General features: G+C 52.6%; 6 protein-coding genes across 10 annotated transcripts; 3 read left to right on the top strand and 3 right to left on the bottom strand.

Moving 5' to 3' along the window:
• Nucleotides 1–370: 370 nt before the first annotated feature.
• On the bottom strand, nucleotides 371–2,649 carry LOC9651974 (ruBisCO large subunit-binding protein subunit alpha). The gene is made up of 8 exons (XM_002987858.2): nucleotides 2,374–2,649; nucleotides 2,194–2,321; nucleotides 1,933–2,140; nucleotides 1,734–1,879; nucleotides 1,360–1,666; nucleotides 1,056–1,306; nucleotides 793–993; nucleotides 371–746 (listed from the first exon to the last, which is right to left on the bottom strand). Exons 1-8 carry the CDS (start codon nucleotides 2,645–2,647, stop codon nucleotides 453–455), a joined length of 1,809 nt encoding a protein of 602 aa, XP_002987904.2. The 5' UTR covers nucleotides 2,648–2,649; the 3' UTR covers nucleotides 371–452.
• A 39-nt stretch (nucleotides 2,650–2,688) lies between these two features.
• Nucleotides 2,689–4,275, bottom strand: LOC9663290 (NADH--cytochrome b5 reductase 1). Its single transcript, XM_002987857.2, has 9 exons — nucleotides 4,049–4,275; nucleotides 3,780–3,921; nucleotides 3,626–3,716; nucleotides 3,489–3,566; nucleotides 3,353–3,433; nucleotides 3,203–3,292; nucleotides 3,075–3,140; nucleotides 2,902–2,988; nucleotides 2,689–2,834 (listed from the first exon to the last, which is right to left on the bottom strand). The coding sequence occupies exons 1-9, from the start codon at nucleotides 4,173–4,175 to the stop codon at nucleotides 2,742–2,744; spliced, it is 855 nt and encodes a 284-aa protein (XP_002987903.1). The 5' UTR covers nucleotides 4,176–4,275; the 3' UTR covers nucleotides 2,689–2,741.
• Nucleotides 4,276–4,364: 89 nt separating this feature from the next.
• Nucleotides 4,365–7,686, top strand: LOC9663289 (protein MAK16 homolog). 2 transcript variants are annotated; one of them, XM_024661792.1, is made up of 8 exons: nucleotides 4,365–4,455; nucleotides 4,517–4,626; nucleotides 4,687–4,805; nucleotides 4,867–4,964; nucleotides 5,028–5,115; nucleotides 5,178–5,303; nucleotides 5,368–5,601; nucleotides 5,656–5,786. In XM_024661792.1, the coding sequence occupies exons 1-8, from the start codon at nucleotides 4,394–4,396 to the stop codon at nucleotides 5,707–5,709; spliced, it is 891 nt and encodes a 296-aa protein (XP_024517560.1). In that variant the 5' UTR covers nucleotides 4,365–4,393; the 3' UTR covers nucleotides 5,710–5,786. The 2 variants fall into 2 exon arrangements, with proteins under 2 accessions (XP_024517560.1, XP_024517559.1); XM_024661791.1 differs by lacking the exons at nucleotides 4,365–4,455; nucleotides 4,517–4,626; nucleotides 4,687–4,805; ... (1 more) ...; nucleotides 5,028–5,115; nucleotides 5,178–5,303 and having other exon boundaries at nucleotides 5,485–5,601; nucleotides 5,656–7,686.
• Nucleotides 7,687–9,627: 1,941 nt separating this feature from the next.
• On the top strand, nucleotides 9,628–11,201 carry LOC112341518. Its single transcript, XM_024661741.1, has one exon. It carries the CDS (start codon nucleotides 9,825–9,827, stop codon nucleotides 10,959–10,961), a length of 1,137 nt encoding a protein of 378 aa, XP_024517509.1. The 5' UTR covers nucleotides 9,628–9,824; the 3' UTR covers nucleotides 10,962–11,201.
• Nucleotides 11,202–11,248: 47 nt separating this feature from the next.
• On the bottom strand, nucleotides 11,249–13,992 carry LOC9663288 (tRNA-specific 2-thiouridylase MnmA). Of its 4 annotated transcripts, none has more exons than XR_002990570.1 (10): nucleotides 13,621–13,992; nucleotides 13,487–13,561; nucleotides 13,293–13,425; nucleotides 13,114–13,241; nucleotides 12,974–13,057; nucleotides 12,836–12,919; nucleotides 12,629–12,780; nucleotides 12,428–12,575; nucleotides 11,669–12,366; nucleotides 11,249–11,611 (listed from the first exon to the last, which is right to left on the bottom strand). XR_002990570.1 is itself a non-coding variant. In XM_002987856.2 (9 exons), exons 1-9 carry the CDS (start codon nucleotides 13,972–13,974, stop codon nucleotides 11,989–11,991), a joined length of 1,536 nt encoding a protein of 511 aa, XP_002987902.2. In that variant the 5' UTR covers nucleotides 13,975–13,992; the 3' UTR covers nucleotides 11,249–11,988. The 4 variants fall into 4 exon arrangements, 1 of the variants encoding a protein (XP_002987902.2); XR_002990571.1 differs by having other exon boundaries at nucleotides 11,249–11,595; XR_002990569.1 differs by having other exon boundaries at nucleotides 11,249–11,768; nucleotides 11,885–12,366.
• A 6-nt stretch (nucleotides 13,993–13,998) lies between these two features.
• On the top strand, nucleotides 13,999–16,165 carry LOC112341517. The gene has a single exon (XM_024661740.1). The coding sequence runs from the start codon at nucleotides 14,035–14,037 to the stop codon at nucleotides 16,123–16,125; it is 2,091 nt and encodes a 696-aa protein (XP_024517508.1). The 5' UTR covers nucleotides 13,999–14,034; the 3' UTR covers nucleotides 16,126–16,165.
• Nucleotides 16,166–16,173: the final 8 nt, after the last annotated feature.

The following is a 16,173-nucleotide window of genomic DNA, read 5'->3' as shown; positions in this document are numbered from 1 at the left end:
ATCTATTTTGGTGCATCTTGCGGCGAGGACTCCGGCTTTCTGGTCGTAAGAGCTCAGACTGCACGTATCCAAGAAACTACCAGTGCAAAATTCCGTAGCTACACCGTGATGGCCGTGATCTTCATGGCTGTATCCAGGAGTATCATCAGATGATCCAGAAGCCTGCAAAACGTAAACAGGATGAATGAAACTAAACAAGCAGGATAACTTACAGAGATCACCACAGCCAATACTGTCAAGATCAAACTAGACTTGAACATTTTCAACTACTGCTACCTCTCTACAGCCGAGGAGCCTGCATTTGTAATTTATATTGTAGATCAACCGCAAAAGGCCAAGATCAATAGGCCAGCGATCTCACCACAGCAAATTTTTCCAGCTATTGTATACATTAAGTCAACACAATAAACTATGCTTCGTGAGCGAATTCTAAATTGTCTTGGAACAAAGTATTATAGCTGGTCCGTTACTCCTGGGACGGGAGGGACTTTGGGCTTTGGCTTTCTCACTTTGTCCACGGCGATGGCCTCGGTTGTCAACACCATGCCCGCCACAGACGCCGCATTCTGGAGAGCGCACCTCGTCACCTTTGCCGGATCCACCACTCCGCCCAAAACCAAGTTTTCAAACTTATCCGTCATCGCGTTGTAGCCAAACTCCCACTCGCTCTCGAGGATTCTTGACACCACCATTTGTCCCTCCACGCCCGCGTTGCTGGCAATCAAAGCTGCCGGAGCTAAAAGTGCCTGGAAAAGAGAGTGAAAGCCAAGCCACCAGCGAAGGTTGCCATACCTTTTGCACGATATCAGCACCGAGCTTCTCTTGAGGATCGCTTAGACTCTCCTTGATGCCTGCAACAGCCGCTGACAAGTGAACCATGGCCGCTCCTCCGCCCGGAACAATTCCCTCTTTGACAGCAGCGAAAGTGGAGTTCTTTGCGTCTTCAAGCCGGAGCTTTCGATCTTCGGCTTCCGCCTCCGTCGCAGCTCCAACCTGTAAAAAGACAGCTTCTAAGACTTTGAGCGTGTTCTCGAGAGATATGTGTTGCTACAAACCTTGATAACAGCCACTCCACCAGAGAGCTTTGCGATTCTCTCTGCTAGCTTCTCGGAATGATATGCGGAGTCTGACAGCTCCAGGTCTTTCTTGATCTCAGCAACTCTTGCCTTGATCTCTCCCTTGGTAGCATCATCAGCCAGAATGACCGTCGACTTCTCTTTGATTGTAACTTTCTTTGCAACACCAAGCTGATCGATCGTCAAGTCTTCAAGTTGCAATCCTAGCTCACCAGCCAGAAACTCGGCACCTACAAAAGAAAGAAACGTCAAGTGCCTCCTAGAAAATGGAAGAGCAGCAAACCTGTGAAGATTGCAATGTCTTGAAGGAGGGCCTTCTTCCTATCACCATAGCCTGGAGCTTTGACAGCAGCAACCTGCGCAACGCCCCTCGTCTTGTTGACAACGAGCATGGACAGTGCTTCTCCTGTTACGTCTTCGGCTATAACGAGCAATGGAGTGCCCAGGTGTGTGACTTTCTCCAGAGCTGGAATTACATCCTTGGCTGATGAAACTCTCTGGTTTGTCACCAGGACGCGCGCGTTTTCAAGCTCCACGGTCGACTTGGATTGATTGTTGACAAAGCTTGTGGAGATGTAGCCCCTGTCAAACTACTGTTATGTGCTAAGTCGTCTCAGCAAAGAACGCAAACAAGAGAAACACGTACGAAACATATACCTGCATTCCCTCCTCGATCACGAGAAAAGTTTCCAAAGTTGACGACGATTCGATCAAAAGGATCCCATCCGGACCAATTCTGTCCAAAGCGTCCGCTATCATTTTCCCGACAGCATCGTCGTTACCAGCAGAGATCGTCGCGATTGCTGAGGAACGAGCAAAGTAAGCAACAAGTTTTAGAAAACACCACCGAGCATACCTTTGATATCGTTGTGGCCTTTGACGGGCCGCGATCTTCGTGTTAATTCCTCTACCAACATCGAGACCGTCTTATCGATTCCTCGTTTTAAAGCAACAGGATTGGCACCGGAAGATACGCTTAAGAGGCCGAGCTTGACAAGTTCCCTTGCCACAACAGCTGCCGTGGTGGTGCCATCGCCCGCGGAATCGTTCGTTTTCATCGTCACCTATGAGTATGATTCGCAGAAGTTTAGAAGAAACGAAGAGAAAGAAGCCAGACCTCTTTGATGAGTGAAGCTCCAACGTTTTCCATTGGGTCTAGAAGTTCAATCATCTTTGCGATTGTTACTCCATCGTTGATGACTTTGGGTATATCCTTGTCCTTCTCATCGAGAACAACGTTTCTCCCTGTAGAAAAACCACTTGAAAAAAAAGTTCTCTTCCAACAGAGAAAGCAAACCTCGAGGTCCCAGTGTGACACCAACCGCGTCCACCAGTTTGTCAATCCCGGCTTGTAGAGCCAGTCGAGATTGCTCGCCAATCGCGATCTTCTTGGCATCCGCGCACACTAGCAAGGATTTTCTAGCTCCCCTTTGTTTGCACCACAGGCTAGCACCTAGGTAGTCCCTTCCAGGATCCACAAAACTAAGATTTGTTCTACTTACAAGACCTTTTGGCCTCGCCAGCGTTGCGAGCGAGGAAGTCGCCATAAACCCAAGCTCTGGGTTTTGCATTGCCGTGTATAGCCCTATTACTCGAGAGCAAGAGAGAGAGAGAGAGGCAAAAAAATGGTTCTTGTTTATCATTAGAGGCGCTCTTGGTCGCTTTTTAAAATTGGAATTGCATCTCCTTAGAGTAGCCGAGCGCATCCAAGTGTGTGGCCATCGCTTTGTTCATCGGAGGAGGTCCACACCTCAAAATCTGTTTGTTGAAAGAAAATAGAGTTCGTCATCGCTTCTAGCTTTTGAATTCTTCTCGTGCTACGTACCTGGATATCATCGGCAGGAGCTGGGCAGTACGTCTTGATCATGTCCGCTGTTACAAAGCCTGCGCCACCACTCCAATCTGCAGGAGGCTGGACCGAGAGAAAGTAAGAACAAGTTAGTTGCACTTAAGCTGAGAAAAAAGAGATTTTGCGATGTGTGGAGCTGAGAAACTCACGTCATTTAGTACGTAGTACACTCCAAAGCGGCCCGGGAATTTCTTTACCATGCTGTCGAGCTCTTCCTGTAAAAAAGACAAGAGTGACAAGACCGCGCTCGATGATAGAAAGCACAAAAGCACTTTACCTTGAGCAATATATCGTCATATGTCACGTTCCCATAGATGAGGAAGATCTTTGTTTTGTCAGCCGGGTTCTCCAAAATGGCCCGAGTCACCTGAAATGTAGAAACATAATTTCATGCTCGTATCTGAGGCTAGAAAACGTGAGGGCTTGCCTGGTACATTGGAGTCAGGCCGGAACCACCAGCAAGCATACCGAAAGCTCTGAATTTGTTTGGCTTGTAAGTGAAGCGGCCCTGTTTGCAAAATTCCTGTTGTTGAGAAGGAAGCTATGGAAGGAAATCACTTCACCTTGGGTCCTTTGCACGATAAGTAGTCACCCTCTTTGAGCTCGCTAAAATGGTAAGACATTCGTCCTAGAGAATAAATCTGCAAGAAGTTTCTTTTGAGACATGGAACGTTCGCTCGTTTGGTGAGGAGAAACACACCTTGACAACGAGTTCGAAGTAACCAACATCCGAATCCAGCGTCGTCGGTGTGTAAGGCTTGATCACATCAGCTCCATCTCGGTCTTTACCACTAGCGAGCAAAGAAAAACACAATGCGTGAGCAAGGATCGCGAAGGGATGGAATTTTTCTTACCGGCACATCATATGCTGGCCGATTGGAAGTCCCAAAATCGTGGTTGGAGTCTGCAATGCAAATCGAAACTTGGTAACGTTGGGGCTAACCTGGACCCTCTTGACCAGCTTGAAATCGATCCATTTCTCGGGATCCAAAGCCCCTGGAAGGAAAAAAGAGCCAGAAAAAACGTAAACATCCTCACGACCTAAACTCGCGAGCGCACAGATTCGAGACAAGAATGCCTTGCGCATCGGATCTGTGAAGAAATCCGAGGAAGAATCACTCACTCTTGGAGCGGCGGCTGGAAATCCACAAGAACAACGCGCCGGCGACGATGGAGAGCAGGGCGACGCCAACGCTGACATTGAAGGCGCTGAGTGGAAAGATTGGCGTCGCGAGCTCCGCGCTCCCCATCTCCCTCCTCGCGCTTCGTCCTCTCTCCCACAGAAAGGGTGTGTTCTTCTTCTTCTCCACAGTCGATCAAATCGGACGGCCAGGAAACCTTACCGACCATTTTCCCACGTGATTTGCCTACCATTCAGCCGATCGTCCGTACCATCCATCCCATGGTCATATATGTACGGCATAAACCCTAAACTCGCTGGCGGGTTAGGGTTTAAGGCGAAGCGAGGATGCAGCACGACGAGGTGATATGGCAGGTGATCAATCACAACCAGTGTAGCTTCCGGGCCAAGTAAGCGAATCGATTGCCGCCGGTGGATCTCTCTCTCAATTGCGATCGATCGGAAATGCAGGACCCAGACGCAGAGTTTCTGCCGGAATCAATACAATGTCACGGGGCTTTGCAATCGCAGCTCCTGTCCTCTTGCCAACAGTCGATATGCCACAATTAGGGAACACGAAGGCAAGCAAGCTCTTTCTTCTTTCTTCTCAAAACAACTTATTTTCTTTCGTTTTTTCTCAGGGGTTTTGTATCTCTATATGAAAAGTATAGAGAGAGCACACACTCCAAATAAGCTGTGGGAAAGGTTGAAGCTTCCGAAGAACTATGCGAAAGCTCTGGAGCTCGTTGACAAGCATTTGGTATGTTTTAGATGGATTTTAGCACTCTGCTCATGGTTCAATCTATGGTTTTTCCTTGTAGCAACATTGGCCGAAGTTTTTGGTACACAAAAACAAGCAGCGTCTCACAAAAATGACACAGTATTTGATCCGAATGCGCAGGCTCGCCTTGAAAAACAAGTTCGTATAGTTGTTGCCTCAATCTCTTCTCTTACGGATTTTTCGTGCGCTCCTTCACTGCAGTGAAAAGCTTGTGACGATGCCTGCAAAGCAAGTCAAGAGGGAGGCCCGTAGGGAGGCGAAAGCTGAAGTTGCGGCTGTTCTTGACAGGGTAATTGCAACAAGATCATTGGTTTTCTTTCCATGTCTTAGAACCAACACTCGTTGTTTCAGGCGATCGAGAAAGAACTGCTCCAGAGGCTTCAAAGTGGTACTTACGGTGACATATACAATTTCCCAACCGAGCTCTACAACAAAGTTCTCGATGACACGCAACTAGAAGAGGAAGAAGAAGAAGAGGTAGCTGACATTCCAGACAAACATTGCTCACTGCCAAGTTTTTCCGTTTCTTTTCTCTTTCCAGGAAGAAGAAGAAGAGCCCGTGCCAGAGTATGTAGAAGGATATGACGAGCTGGAAGAAGAGGATGATATCGAAGACTTCACAGCCATGAATATGCTCGAGAACGATGGAGATGACGCTCAAGACGACAGCGATGGCAGTGACGAGGAGGAGGAAGACGATGGCGATGACGATAGAAGGCGGAAGCGTAAAGAGGGTGCTCTTCTTCCAAAGAAGAAGAGGCGGCAAACAGTTGAGGTGCGTGGTTCCTTCTTCCTTGGGGAATTTTCTCACGCGCTCTCCTTTTTGTAGGTCGAGTACGAGGAAGAAGGGCAGCAACAAAGACCCGTCATGGGTCTTAGCTAGAAGCGTGATCGTTGCTCTCACGGCGATGGTGATCGTGTGCTTGATCCAATGCTCCAGGACTGGAACCGTGTTCTTTCGGAGTATGTCCGAAATGGGAATCTCCACGAAGCAAAGAGAGTGTTTGATTCAATGCCACACCACTCCGTTGTGTCATGGAACTGTATGATTTCGGTGTATGCCAGGAACGGGCATTCTCGGCAAGCTCGATCCGTCTTTCAGCAGATGCCTTGGAAGAATCTTATATCTTGGAATCTCCTTCTCGGCGCGTTCTCCAGATCTGGCGACCTCGAAGCGTCCATAGCTCTGTTCGACTCAATGCCGCTGTGGGATTTGGTGTCGTGGACAGCCATTATAAAAGCATTTGCCGCAGCGGGGTATTTTTACATAGCAAAGCGCTTGCTCGATCAAATGCCAGAACACGATCTTATATCGTGGACGACAGTTGCAGCACAATTTGCATCAGACGGCCAAGTTGATGCCGCGAAAGCGATGTTTGATTCGATGCCACAACTGGATCTAATAGCCTTGACTGTGATGCTCGACGCGTATGCCCAGAGTGGACATCATCATCTTCAAAGAGCCCAAGAGCTGTTTGATAGGATGCCCGAGCGGAATCTCCTGGCATGGACGGCTCTTCTTCACGCCCACACGCAAGCAGGAAATATCCAAGGCTGTGAGAGCGTGTTTGAAGACATGCCAGAGGCAGACCTCGTCTCGTTAACTGCAATGCTTGTTGCATATGCACAACAGGGCCGAGTTCGCGAAGCAAGGGATACCTTTGATGCCATGCCGGAGAGAAATCTCATAGCGTGGACGGCTCTGCTTTCTGCATATGCCCAAAACGGGCATTTGGAGCTCGCCGAGGACGTTTTCAACAGCATGCCACAAAGGAATGTTGTGTCCATGGAGGCGTTGCTTTCGGGATATGCTCTTGGCGGCCGCGTGGAAGAGGCCAAGGTGATGTTTAATAGTATTCCAGAGAGAACTCTTGTGTCGTGGAACTCGATACTTGCAGCGTATGCTCAACATGGACATGTGAAAGAAGTGAAGGCCTTGTTTTACGAAATGCCCGCTCGGGACCAAGTAACTTGGGACACTCTTTTGTCAGCCCTGACGCAAAATGGACACCTTGAGCTTGCGAGTGTTGTTCTCGGATCCATGCCTGAGCGGTGCTTGGTATCGTGGAGCGTGATGCTTGCTGCTTATGCTCAAACCGGGCACATACTCGAAGCGCTGGACACCTTTGATCATATCAAGGCGGAGTTTTTCCCCGACCAGTCCTGCTTCGCTCTCGCTTTGATTGCGAGAAGCTACAGCGGAAATGTGGAGCGTGGTGTTGCCTGTTTCATTTCCATGGCCATGGACTTTGGTTTGGTCCCAAACAAGCGGCATTTTTGCTGTATGATCGATTTGTTTGCGCGTGCCGGGCATCTGGATCACGCCAGGGATCTCATCCTCAACATGCCCTTTGAGCCCGATGCGCTCGAGTGGAGATGCTTGCTAAGTTCCTGCATTAGCCACCAACAATCTGGCTATGCTGGCTATGGGGCCGAGGTCGCAGGTCGTGCTCTTGGACTCGACTCCAGGCATGGGTCCGCGTATGTGCTGCTCGCAAATGCCATCGCTCAGTGAAAGGCATGGCTAGTTTTAACGTTTTGCGCCAAACACTACCAATTTGCGGGCTTCTATTGGACAAGAAATATAGACAAAAGGATAATGGTAAGGGTGTGCATCAATCACAATTTAGGAAAATGTGTCACAAGCCAAAAAAAAATGCGGGGCCTAATCAAATCGAATCGAAAACACTCCCTCTCCCCCGACAGGTCGCCGACAGGCGCACGGGCGTTGGGCCACGAACGCCGGCTCACAGCCATGGCGACGCGTGGCGGCCATCCGTACGGCGGCCGCCACTCCCGCCGTCTTTTCACCAGTCTTGTTGTCCATGTCAGCAGACATCCCAACCGTCGATTCCACGCGTTTGACCGCGGCCTGCCAAGCCCGGCCGGCGGCCGGGTGGGCACCTGAAAGGCTGTCGTACGTGGCTGCCGTGCGCTTGTGCCAGGCGGCAGCCGTGTGGTCATCCTGCGCGCAGCCCAGTAACACCTTCCCGCGCGGTGCGCAAGAGCCGCGAAAATCAGATGGTTGGCACGTGGGGCCACCGCAGGGGCCGTACACTAGGTAGGTGGCCGTCAAACATACAAACCGCATGCATCACCACATGATGATTGCCTGCAAATCACCCGGGCCCCTCGTCTTCATACTTCATACATACTTTAACCAAGACGTATTTAGAGCCTAGGCAGACGTCGCGAGGCCTCTCTCTGTCTGGCGAGCTATACGCTCTACCCTACGCCCAGCACATATAAGTGTATAATACAGTACTGGACAGGGATTTTCAGCTATCTATGGTGGGGAGGGAGGTGGCTGGCGGTGGTCATGCAGTCTGCAGTACAGTGCAGTGCCCTGCCTGCTGCTGCAGCCCCACCGCCCCAGTGCGTGGGTGGCGGCGCTGTGACAACATGCATTGCACACTACCCGGGGGATTCCCGGCAAACGGCACGCCCGGTCCCTCTACTGCCGGCATTTCCTTGTTTGAGTGGCGATGGCGGGATCGGGATGGTTTTTCTAAACGAAGGCTAAAGGCTTAATCCGTTTCATAATCAAGGGTATCGTTACCGAGATTAAAGGGTTTTTAAGGAGTAAACCTCGGGCGTGTGGTACCTGCACAAGGGAACATTAACAACAAAGAAAATCATAACCTCTACCATACTTGCTGTTGCATGGGAGGGAAAATTAATTTAGGAGGACCCCCGAGGACACGGTAATTTAAAGTGGTGAAAACGGCTGGGAGGGATAGAATGGATGCATGGATGGACCGTGGACGGCCATGGGATAAATGATATGGCATGGGCATACCCATGGGATGGGACCCTCCATTCTCAAGCTCTCGAGTTTCTACGTGAGGTAATGTGTAGGTAAGCTGAAGAGTGAAGTGAAGACCGTAATGTCGGTGACCAAGGGGTAAAACAGATGCACCCCTGGCGCGTGACAACAGCACCGCCGGCGTTGTGCGTGTACGGATGGCGGCACTCTGCAAGGGCGTGATTCACGGGTAGGCGGCATATGCCGTCCTCTCTTTTCAATCCAAAAATTTAGGTTACTCTATTGGTCTTTTGCCGCCAGCGCCGCCACGGATGCTGGCAGACAAGACCTCTTCTCCGAGAAGGCATGGATCTGGTACGGACATGCGTGGTCACATGTCTGATTTGTGGCCATGGTCATGCTGGCATCAGCACCTCTGGTGGGGGCGGCGGAATGATTCCATGAAGGTACGCGCGAAAAAGCAGCCGGTGAGTAGCCGTATAGAGTGTGACATGGGGGCATGGGGCCCATAAGTCCGGGCACGCCACGTGTCTGCGAGTCCACATGCATCATCACCGACCAATGCCATCCATGTCAGCCTGGGGCATAAATGGGAGAAAAGATAAACTATTTTCCGACTAAACAAAAGACGCGAAAAGGAATGAAAGAAAATACCGCCATGCATGTGGGACCGGCCGGGCTGGACGGCGCCGCGCATTGAAGGGCGGGCGCGGCGGCGCGAGCACACGATTATGCCGGATCTGCCCGTCGCCGCCCGTCATGCCAGTCCGGTCCCACCTCGGGTCGGCACCCGTCACTGTCCGCGCTGCACCGTGGCCGGCCTGACGGCCGGGCTTTGACCATTGACGGCCGCAACGAAACAAATCTTGGTCGTCCGATCCGCCAGCGCCATTTTAGGTCTAGCCCGCCGCGCCGTCCGCATGCGGCCGGCCGTTTCGCCGGCCCTCCCGCCGCCGCCGCACGCACGCCCGGGAAATCCCTCCCTTGCGGTTAAAATAAAATTTAGCGCTTGGAGCATTAGGGTTCTTCATGGGTCTTTGAAGCGTTTCTCTTCTTCTTTGCGGAGAGAGTTTCTCTAGGAATCGAGCTTCTTCTTGGTCTGCCCGATCGGGTCGGCCGATCCCTTCGATCTGGAAGGTTGCTAGCGAGCTAGCTGCTGAGCAGCGAGCGAGCAAGCGCAAGCGAGCGAATTCATCCATTCCTCCATTCATTGGATTGACGAATCGAAAGGAATGAGAATGGGTGGCTTCAAGGCGGAGGAGGCGGCGGCGAGCATCAAGTCCGTGGCGGCCGGCGGCGCGGCGGTGAAGGAGGCGCACTTCCGGGGCGTGAGGAAAAGGCCGTGGGGGCGATTTGCGGCGGAGATAAGGGATCCCTGGAAGAAGACTCGCGTGTGGCTCGGCACCTTCGACACCGCCGAGGAGGCGGCGCGGGCCTACGACAATGCAGCCCGGGCGCTGCGCGGAGCAAAGGCCAAGACCAATTTCACCCCGCCCTGCGATGATCAGAGCACCAGCCAGAGCTCCACCGTGGAATCTTGGAGCAGTCCCAAGTACGAGCAGCAGCACCACCACCACTTGATCCACCACCGCCCTCCTCCGCCGCTGGCGCTGCCCGTCGCCAGCGATCTCTCGTCCTGGAGGGGGCCGAGCAGGATGATTGGATCCGGGCGGGCCTCCAGCGTTGTGGATCTGAATCTAGGAATGCCCGACCTCGCCTCGTCCATGATCCAGATCGTGGACGATGGCCAGCACCAGCACCAGCACCAGCAGCAGCGCTATCACCCATCAGTCCAGACCGGAGGAGGCCACGAATCCGCCATCTCCACCATCACAAGCTTCCGCCCTTGCCGAGGCCCATTCGAGGCCATCCCGGTGGCTACTCCACTCCACTTCCTCCACCACCAACATCCCATCTGCTCCTCCGCCAACAACAGCGGCCATGGCATCAAGCGATCCTTGATCATCCCCCAGGCGCTGCCGGTGGATTCCTCGCCGCCATCGCTCCCCCTCGCTCGCCAGGCTTTTGCTCCCGACGCCAAGAAGATGAGGACTGGTGCTACCACCCACAACACTAGTTCTTCGTCGGCCGTGGCGCTAGCGGCGCTGGATCATCACCACCATCAGGCAGCGTGGCTCGTCAAATCTTCTCCTTGCTTGCAGCCACAAGAGCCGGAGCAGCAGAAGGCGATCCAGCAGAGCTCCACATATCAGAGCGACTGCGATTCCTCCTCGTCCGTTATCGATGCCGAGGCAGCTCCTCCGGTATCCACCAAGCCGCTTCCATTTCTCGACTTGAATCAGCCTCCGCCTTGTTCCGAGGAGCCGCAAATCGCTGCTCCTGCCAAGCTCATGCATCTGCTCACATGATCTAGCAGCAGAGAGTCGAGAGAGTGAGATGAATCCATTCACGCATCCTGTAGGTGCCGTGAGGAACAGAAAGAAGAAGAAGAAGATAAGATGGTTGTTCTTTTCCTTCTAATCTTCGTTTGATCGATGGATCGATCGAGAGGCCATGGCTGGCTGGCTGGCACACACACAAACGCGTTTGTCTTGTAAAGATTTATGGTTTCTCCTTGAAATGCAAAGAGACTGTGTGTCTCGGATTGATCGATCAATCATAGAAACTGTTTTTGTGGATCGGGATCGGGGTCGGATAGAGGAATGGAATTTTATAAAACCATTTGGATTGGTTTGGTTTGAGTTCGTTCGTCTTGTTTTTTCTCTCTCTCGTTTTGTGCCGCTGCGCGGCCTATTTCTTGGTGTGTCGAAGGTTAGCCATAACGAACCATGGCGATGGACGGGAATGGAAATGCGCCCCTCCACCAAGAACAAGAAGGCCCGTCGCGTCGCGTCGTGTTCTTGCGCTGCTGCTGCTGACAATCGATGCTGTTGGAGAATCGGAGATGCAATCGTTGCCTTGGATCGGTCGTTAGGAAGCTCTTGTTCTTTCCTTTTGTTTCCGTTGAGATCTCCGAAGAAAATTTCTTTTTCTTTTCTTTCTCTTGCATTCACAAAAACTATTAATGGCGGCCATGGAACAGTTAACTGAAACAACGAAGACGAACAAGTCTTACTTGGTAAACTTGATGGATTGTCTCAAAGCCTTTCTAGCAGTCTTTCGCTTATAGCTTGCTTTCCAGCTCGGTGGCGAGCGAGGGCCCATGTCTTTGCCATCTGTTTGACACACTCGAGTTTCGAGGTACCAGCAAAACGTCCATTGTTAGTCAAATGGACGAGCGATTTCGCTACTTTATAGAAGGAAACGAAAGGAAAAAGGATACGTCACTCACTTTGAAGCAGCCAGCCGGCGCGTCTAGCAGCCTTTGGAGAATCCCAACGCCAGAGGACAGAAGACCATTGCTTCGCTGCGCCTGTCGAGTCAATCCGGCTCGAGCTATGGATCACTGTGGTGGTGTGTCAAGATCTTAGCGAGAATCTGCTCCAATTTCCTCACAGATGGCACCAGCAGCTTGTCCACGATCAGCCGTGCCACAGTAGTCCCGAGTGGCAGCGATTTAGTGTGTTCGTCTTGCTTCACCACGCCAAGTGTTGTTCTACCATCCTCCAAAGCTCGAGCGGAGACTGTGCACGACTCTAAATCGTCCATCGACTCCGTGATCATGCCAGACCCCAGGCAAGTCTCTCCAGCATAAAACGCTGCGTACTGACCGGCTGCTAGAGCTTGATCGCTGTGTAGCAGTTTCACACGAGCACCCTGCTTCTCCCGTTCAAACTCGAGCTCGCAGTCGTGAAAACTGGGACCGTGACGGACCTGGGGCCACGGAATTCCTGGTAAATCGACGACAAGGACGATGAAAACGAGAAAATCCCACCTTGCATTTTATCGGACAACTGGGGTCGGGTATCGTTGAAAACCAGCTCAAATTATCAACGTAGAAGTTTCGTCTCTTCTTATCCCCGGAAAAGTAATGCCTTGAAATATAAACCAGATTTTTCTCCGAGTCCTTTGCCACAACGTACCTGCACGACACGACTGCAGTGAGGGGGGGAAAAAATTTCTTTTGAGAACGTACCACGGTCCGTGTGAGAGACTAATACCACGCCTCTGGCCGATTGTGTAGAACCAGAATCCTTTGTGTTTGCCCATTGTTTTTCCGGTCTCGGCCTCGATGAGAAGACCTTCCTTTTCGCCAAGGTGTCTGGATATGAAGTCACTGAATTTGACCTGTAAAACCCGTCCATCAAAGAGACATTGTGAGACGGCACCAGCAGAAACGAACCTTGCCAAGGAAGCAGATGCCTTGTGAATCTTTCCGATCCTTGTTTGGAAGATTCAGAGAATGAGCAAGTTGACGGACCTCAGGCTGCCAGCATTCGAGTTACTTGCGAGTGAAAAGAGAAAAAGTCGAGATCCTCACCTTCGCCAGACTGCCTAAAGGAAACATAAGAAATCCCAGTTGCTCCTGCGAGAGCTGCGAGAGAAAGTAAGTCTGGTCCTTGACCTGCAATATCAACAGTTCGCTCAAAAGCAAAAGCGCGAAAAGAGCTGGAGCCTTACTTCATCTTTTGATAGCATTAGTCGTGCACGTATTGTCCCCTGTTCATCCACATACCGCTCCACTCGAGCATAATGACCGGAGGCAACTCGATCGAACTTAGTCCTGTCAATGTGATCCAGAAAAGCACCTGGTTGTCAGGCTTAGTATACGCAAAGGAAATTCAAAGAACAGTCCATACCAAACTTCACAACGGTGTTGCACATGATATCAGGATTTGGAGTCCTCCCAGCCCGAACTTCCGTGATGCATTTGGAGACAACCTTGTTCCAGTAGACATCAGTCAAATGAACGATCTCCAGCTTCACTCCCACCTACAAACAAAAAATCGTCCAATAAGAAAACCACAAAGAAAGGAACAAAAACAAAGCGAACCTCGTCACACACGTCTTGAGCATACTTCAAGTCTTCCTCCCATGGACAAGACGACCAGAAGTTTTGGAAATCCTCCTGTGGAGCGAGCCAGATTTTGTCAATGCCTCTGCCAATCCAAAAAAAATTTCTAGTACCTGGAACCAGATCTTGATATAGAAGGCAGTGCACGAGTGTCCAGCCCCACAGAGTAGCCGCAATGCCACACTACTATCCACTCCTCCACTCACGAGCACTGCTACTCTCAGCCTGTGCTGGCCATGAGGCTCGCAGCAGCTCAAGGCATCGTTCCACTCCAAAATCGGAGAATGTGTGAGAGTACGCTGCTTCTTCTCCTCGGACAAGACCGGATTTTCAATTCCCAGCGATGAGCATTGCCATCGTCGTTGCCGTGGAATCGAGCATCCGGAGAGAAGACGACGATTTCGCGGCTCACAATGAAATGCCCGCGAACTGACCTGGTAGCCACAAGCGCCTGGAGAGAGCGCCATTTTTAGGGCTCTTCCTCCCTCCACATTTTTAGGGTTTAAGATAGGAGCTACATTTTCCCAATGGAGGAATGGCTGACCAAGGCACGCGTGCTGGAAATCCACGCGACGCGAGGTAAGATCGGGGCAGTGGCCGTGGAGCCAATGTCGCAGCCAGCAGCTCCGCCACTCCACAAGCTCCAGCCGATCGGACTCGCGGATCTCAAGCCGGGGAAGCATCACACAGGGTGTGCGCTCTTTGGGACGCTGTGTGGCGAGGCTTTCAAGAGCCAGGGCATCCACACGGTGCTGGAAGACGCGAGCGAGCGCGCGGTGCTGCTGTCCGTGTACAATGTGGCGGTCTCTAACACGAGCAATGCGGGCGTGAAGCAGAGATTTCCAGTGGGGATGAGAGTGGCGATCAAGGAGCCGGTGCTCAAGCGGGAGAAAGGAGGGATTTTGGTGCTGCGTGTGGACAATCTTCTCAACATCGAGAGGGTGTTGGCAGTACCCGACTCGAGCGGTGAGTTTCCAGCTCCCATCTCCGAGGAGGCCAGCGCCGCGTCGCTGAAGATGGAAGGCAACAAGCTCTTCGCGTCCAAGGATTGGATCGGTGCTGCGGAAGCTTACACAAAGTGCATCACTCTCAGCTCCAATCTTCGCGAGGTGATGGCAGTGGCTCTCTCCAACCGAGCTGAAACGATGCTGAGGATTGGAAATCCGGAGCAAGCGCTCTCTGACTCGAACAACGCGCTCAAGCTGGATCTCTCCAACGTGAAGAGCCACTGCCGGAAAGCCCGAGCGCTCCACGGGCTCCACGAGTACGAGATGGCGCTGGCGTGCATGAAGAAGGCGGCGGAGATGTCGAGAGATCATATGGGAGGCCTCATCCAGCAGTGCGAGACGAGTATCAAGCAGAGCAAGCACGGGAGTTTCGACATCAGTGGCTTCCTCATCGCTGGCCGAGCTCGAGACCGAGCTCCCACCTGCGCGGACTACGTCGGCCCCGTGGCAATCCGGAAGTCCACCATTGCCTCCGGTCGAGGCCTGTTCGTCACCGAGAGCGTCAAGGCTGGAGAAACGCTGCTCGTCACCAATGCCTTGGCAGTAGCCTACAGCGATTCTCCACCGAGCTGCCAGGCGACATCACTCCAGGAGGACCTGGTGGCCAAGATCATGGCGGCAGTGGCATGCTCGAGGCGGAGTTTCCAGCAGCTGAGCAGCCTCATGTCGTCGACCAAGATCCCGTCGCTGGACTTGTTCCGTCCCAACAGCCGCTGGTACTCCGAGACCTTCGACCAGGACAACAATGGCGACGTCAGGATCGACACGGACAGCGTCCGCAAGGTGGTGAAGGAGTTCTCGTTCGGCCAGTCCCTGTGGCACAAGCTCGACGGTATGTGCAACAGCGCCGACGCCATCCTCAACTCCAAGTCATGCGGACTGTGGCCGCTGCCGGCTTTCATCAACCATTCGTGCTGTCCGAATGCCGCGCGGCTGGAAGTCGGGCGAGCGCTCTTCGTCCACGCGGCTCGAGACATCGGCGAGGGGGAGGAGATCACTCTCCCATACTTCGACGCGCTGGTGCCGTTCCACGCGCGGCAGGAGATGTGCCAGCGGTGGGGATTCCAGTGCCAGTGCCGCCGCTGCTCCAGCGAGCGCGGCTCTCAGAAGGCCTTCCGGAGGATCAACGAGCAGTTCAACTTCCTCCACGACAAGGCCTTCCGGGAGATCAACGCGGCGGCGGAGGCCGGGGAGGTGCCCGGTCCTCTCCCGGCGTGCGCGAGCTTCGGGCAGCTAGCCGTGCGGCTCCAGGCGGAGGGAAGCGCGAGCGCGGACACGCTGCTGCGCGCCTCGTACGCGCTGGCCTACTTGGCCGGGATGCCATCGTCGGACTTCTTCGAGGATTTCATGCAAACGGTGCCGCCATGGGAGGATCTGGTGAGCTGCTTGCACGAGACGGTGCCGGGGCACTGGCGATCGCTGATAATGCAGTGCGGGGAAGTGATGGAGCTGCGGCAGTACTTGGAATCGTCGGCGGTGGTGAGAGACGAAGGGCCATTGCGAGTGGTGAGAGAGGTGGCTTACAAGCTTTGCCGGAGTACCTTTGGGAACCAAAGGGCCGAGGTCTTCGAGGCGCTCATCGCGCAAGCTAGTAGCATGAGGCCATTTTAAAAAGGAGAGAGAAAGAGGTTTATTCCTTTCTTTCGTCAAATTAGATTC

This window comes from Selaginella moellendorffii, unplaced genomic scaffold, assembly GCF_000143415.4.
Source record: "Selaginella moellendorffii unplaced genomic scaffold, v1.0 SELMOscaffold_85, whole genome shotgun sequence".
In the NCBI taxonomy this organism is placed as follows: Eukaryota; Viridiplantae; Streptophyta; class Lycopodiopsida; order Selaginellales; family Selaginellaceae; genus Selaginella; species Selaginella moellendorffii.
Note: the sequence above shows the minus strand (reverse complement) of the source record. Positions and strands in the feature narration are given on the sequence as shown.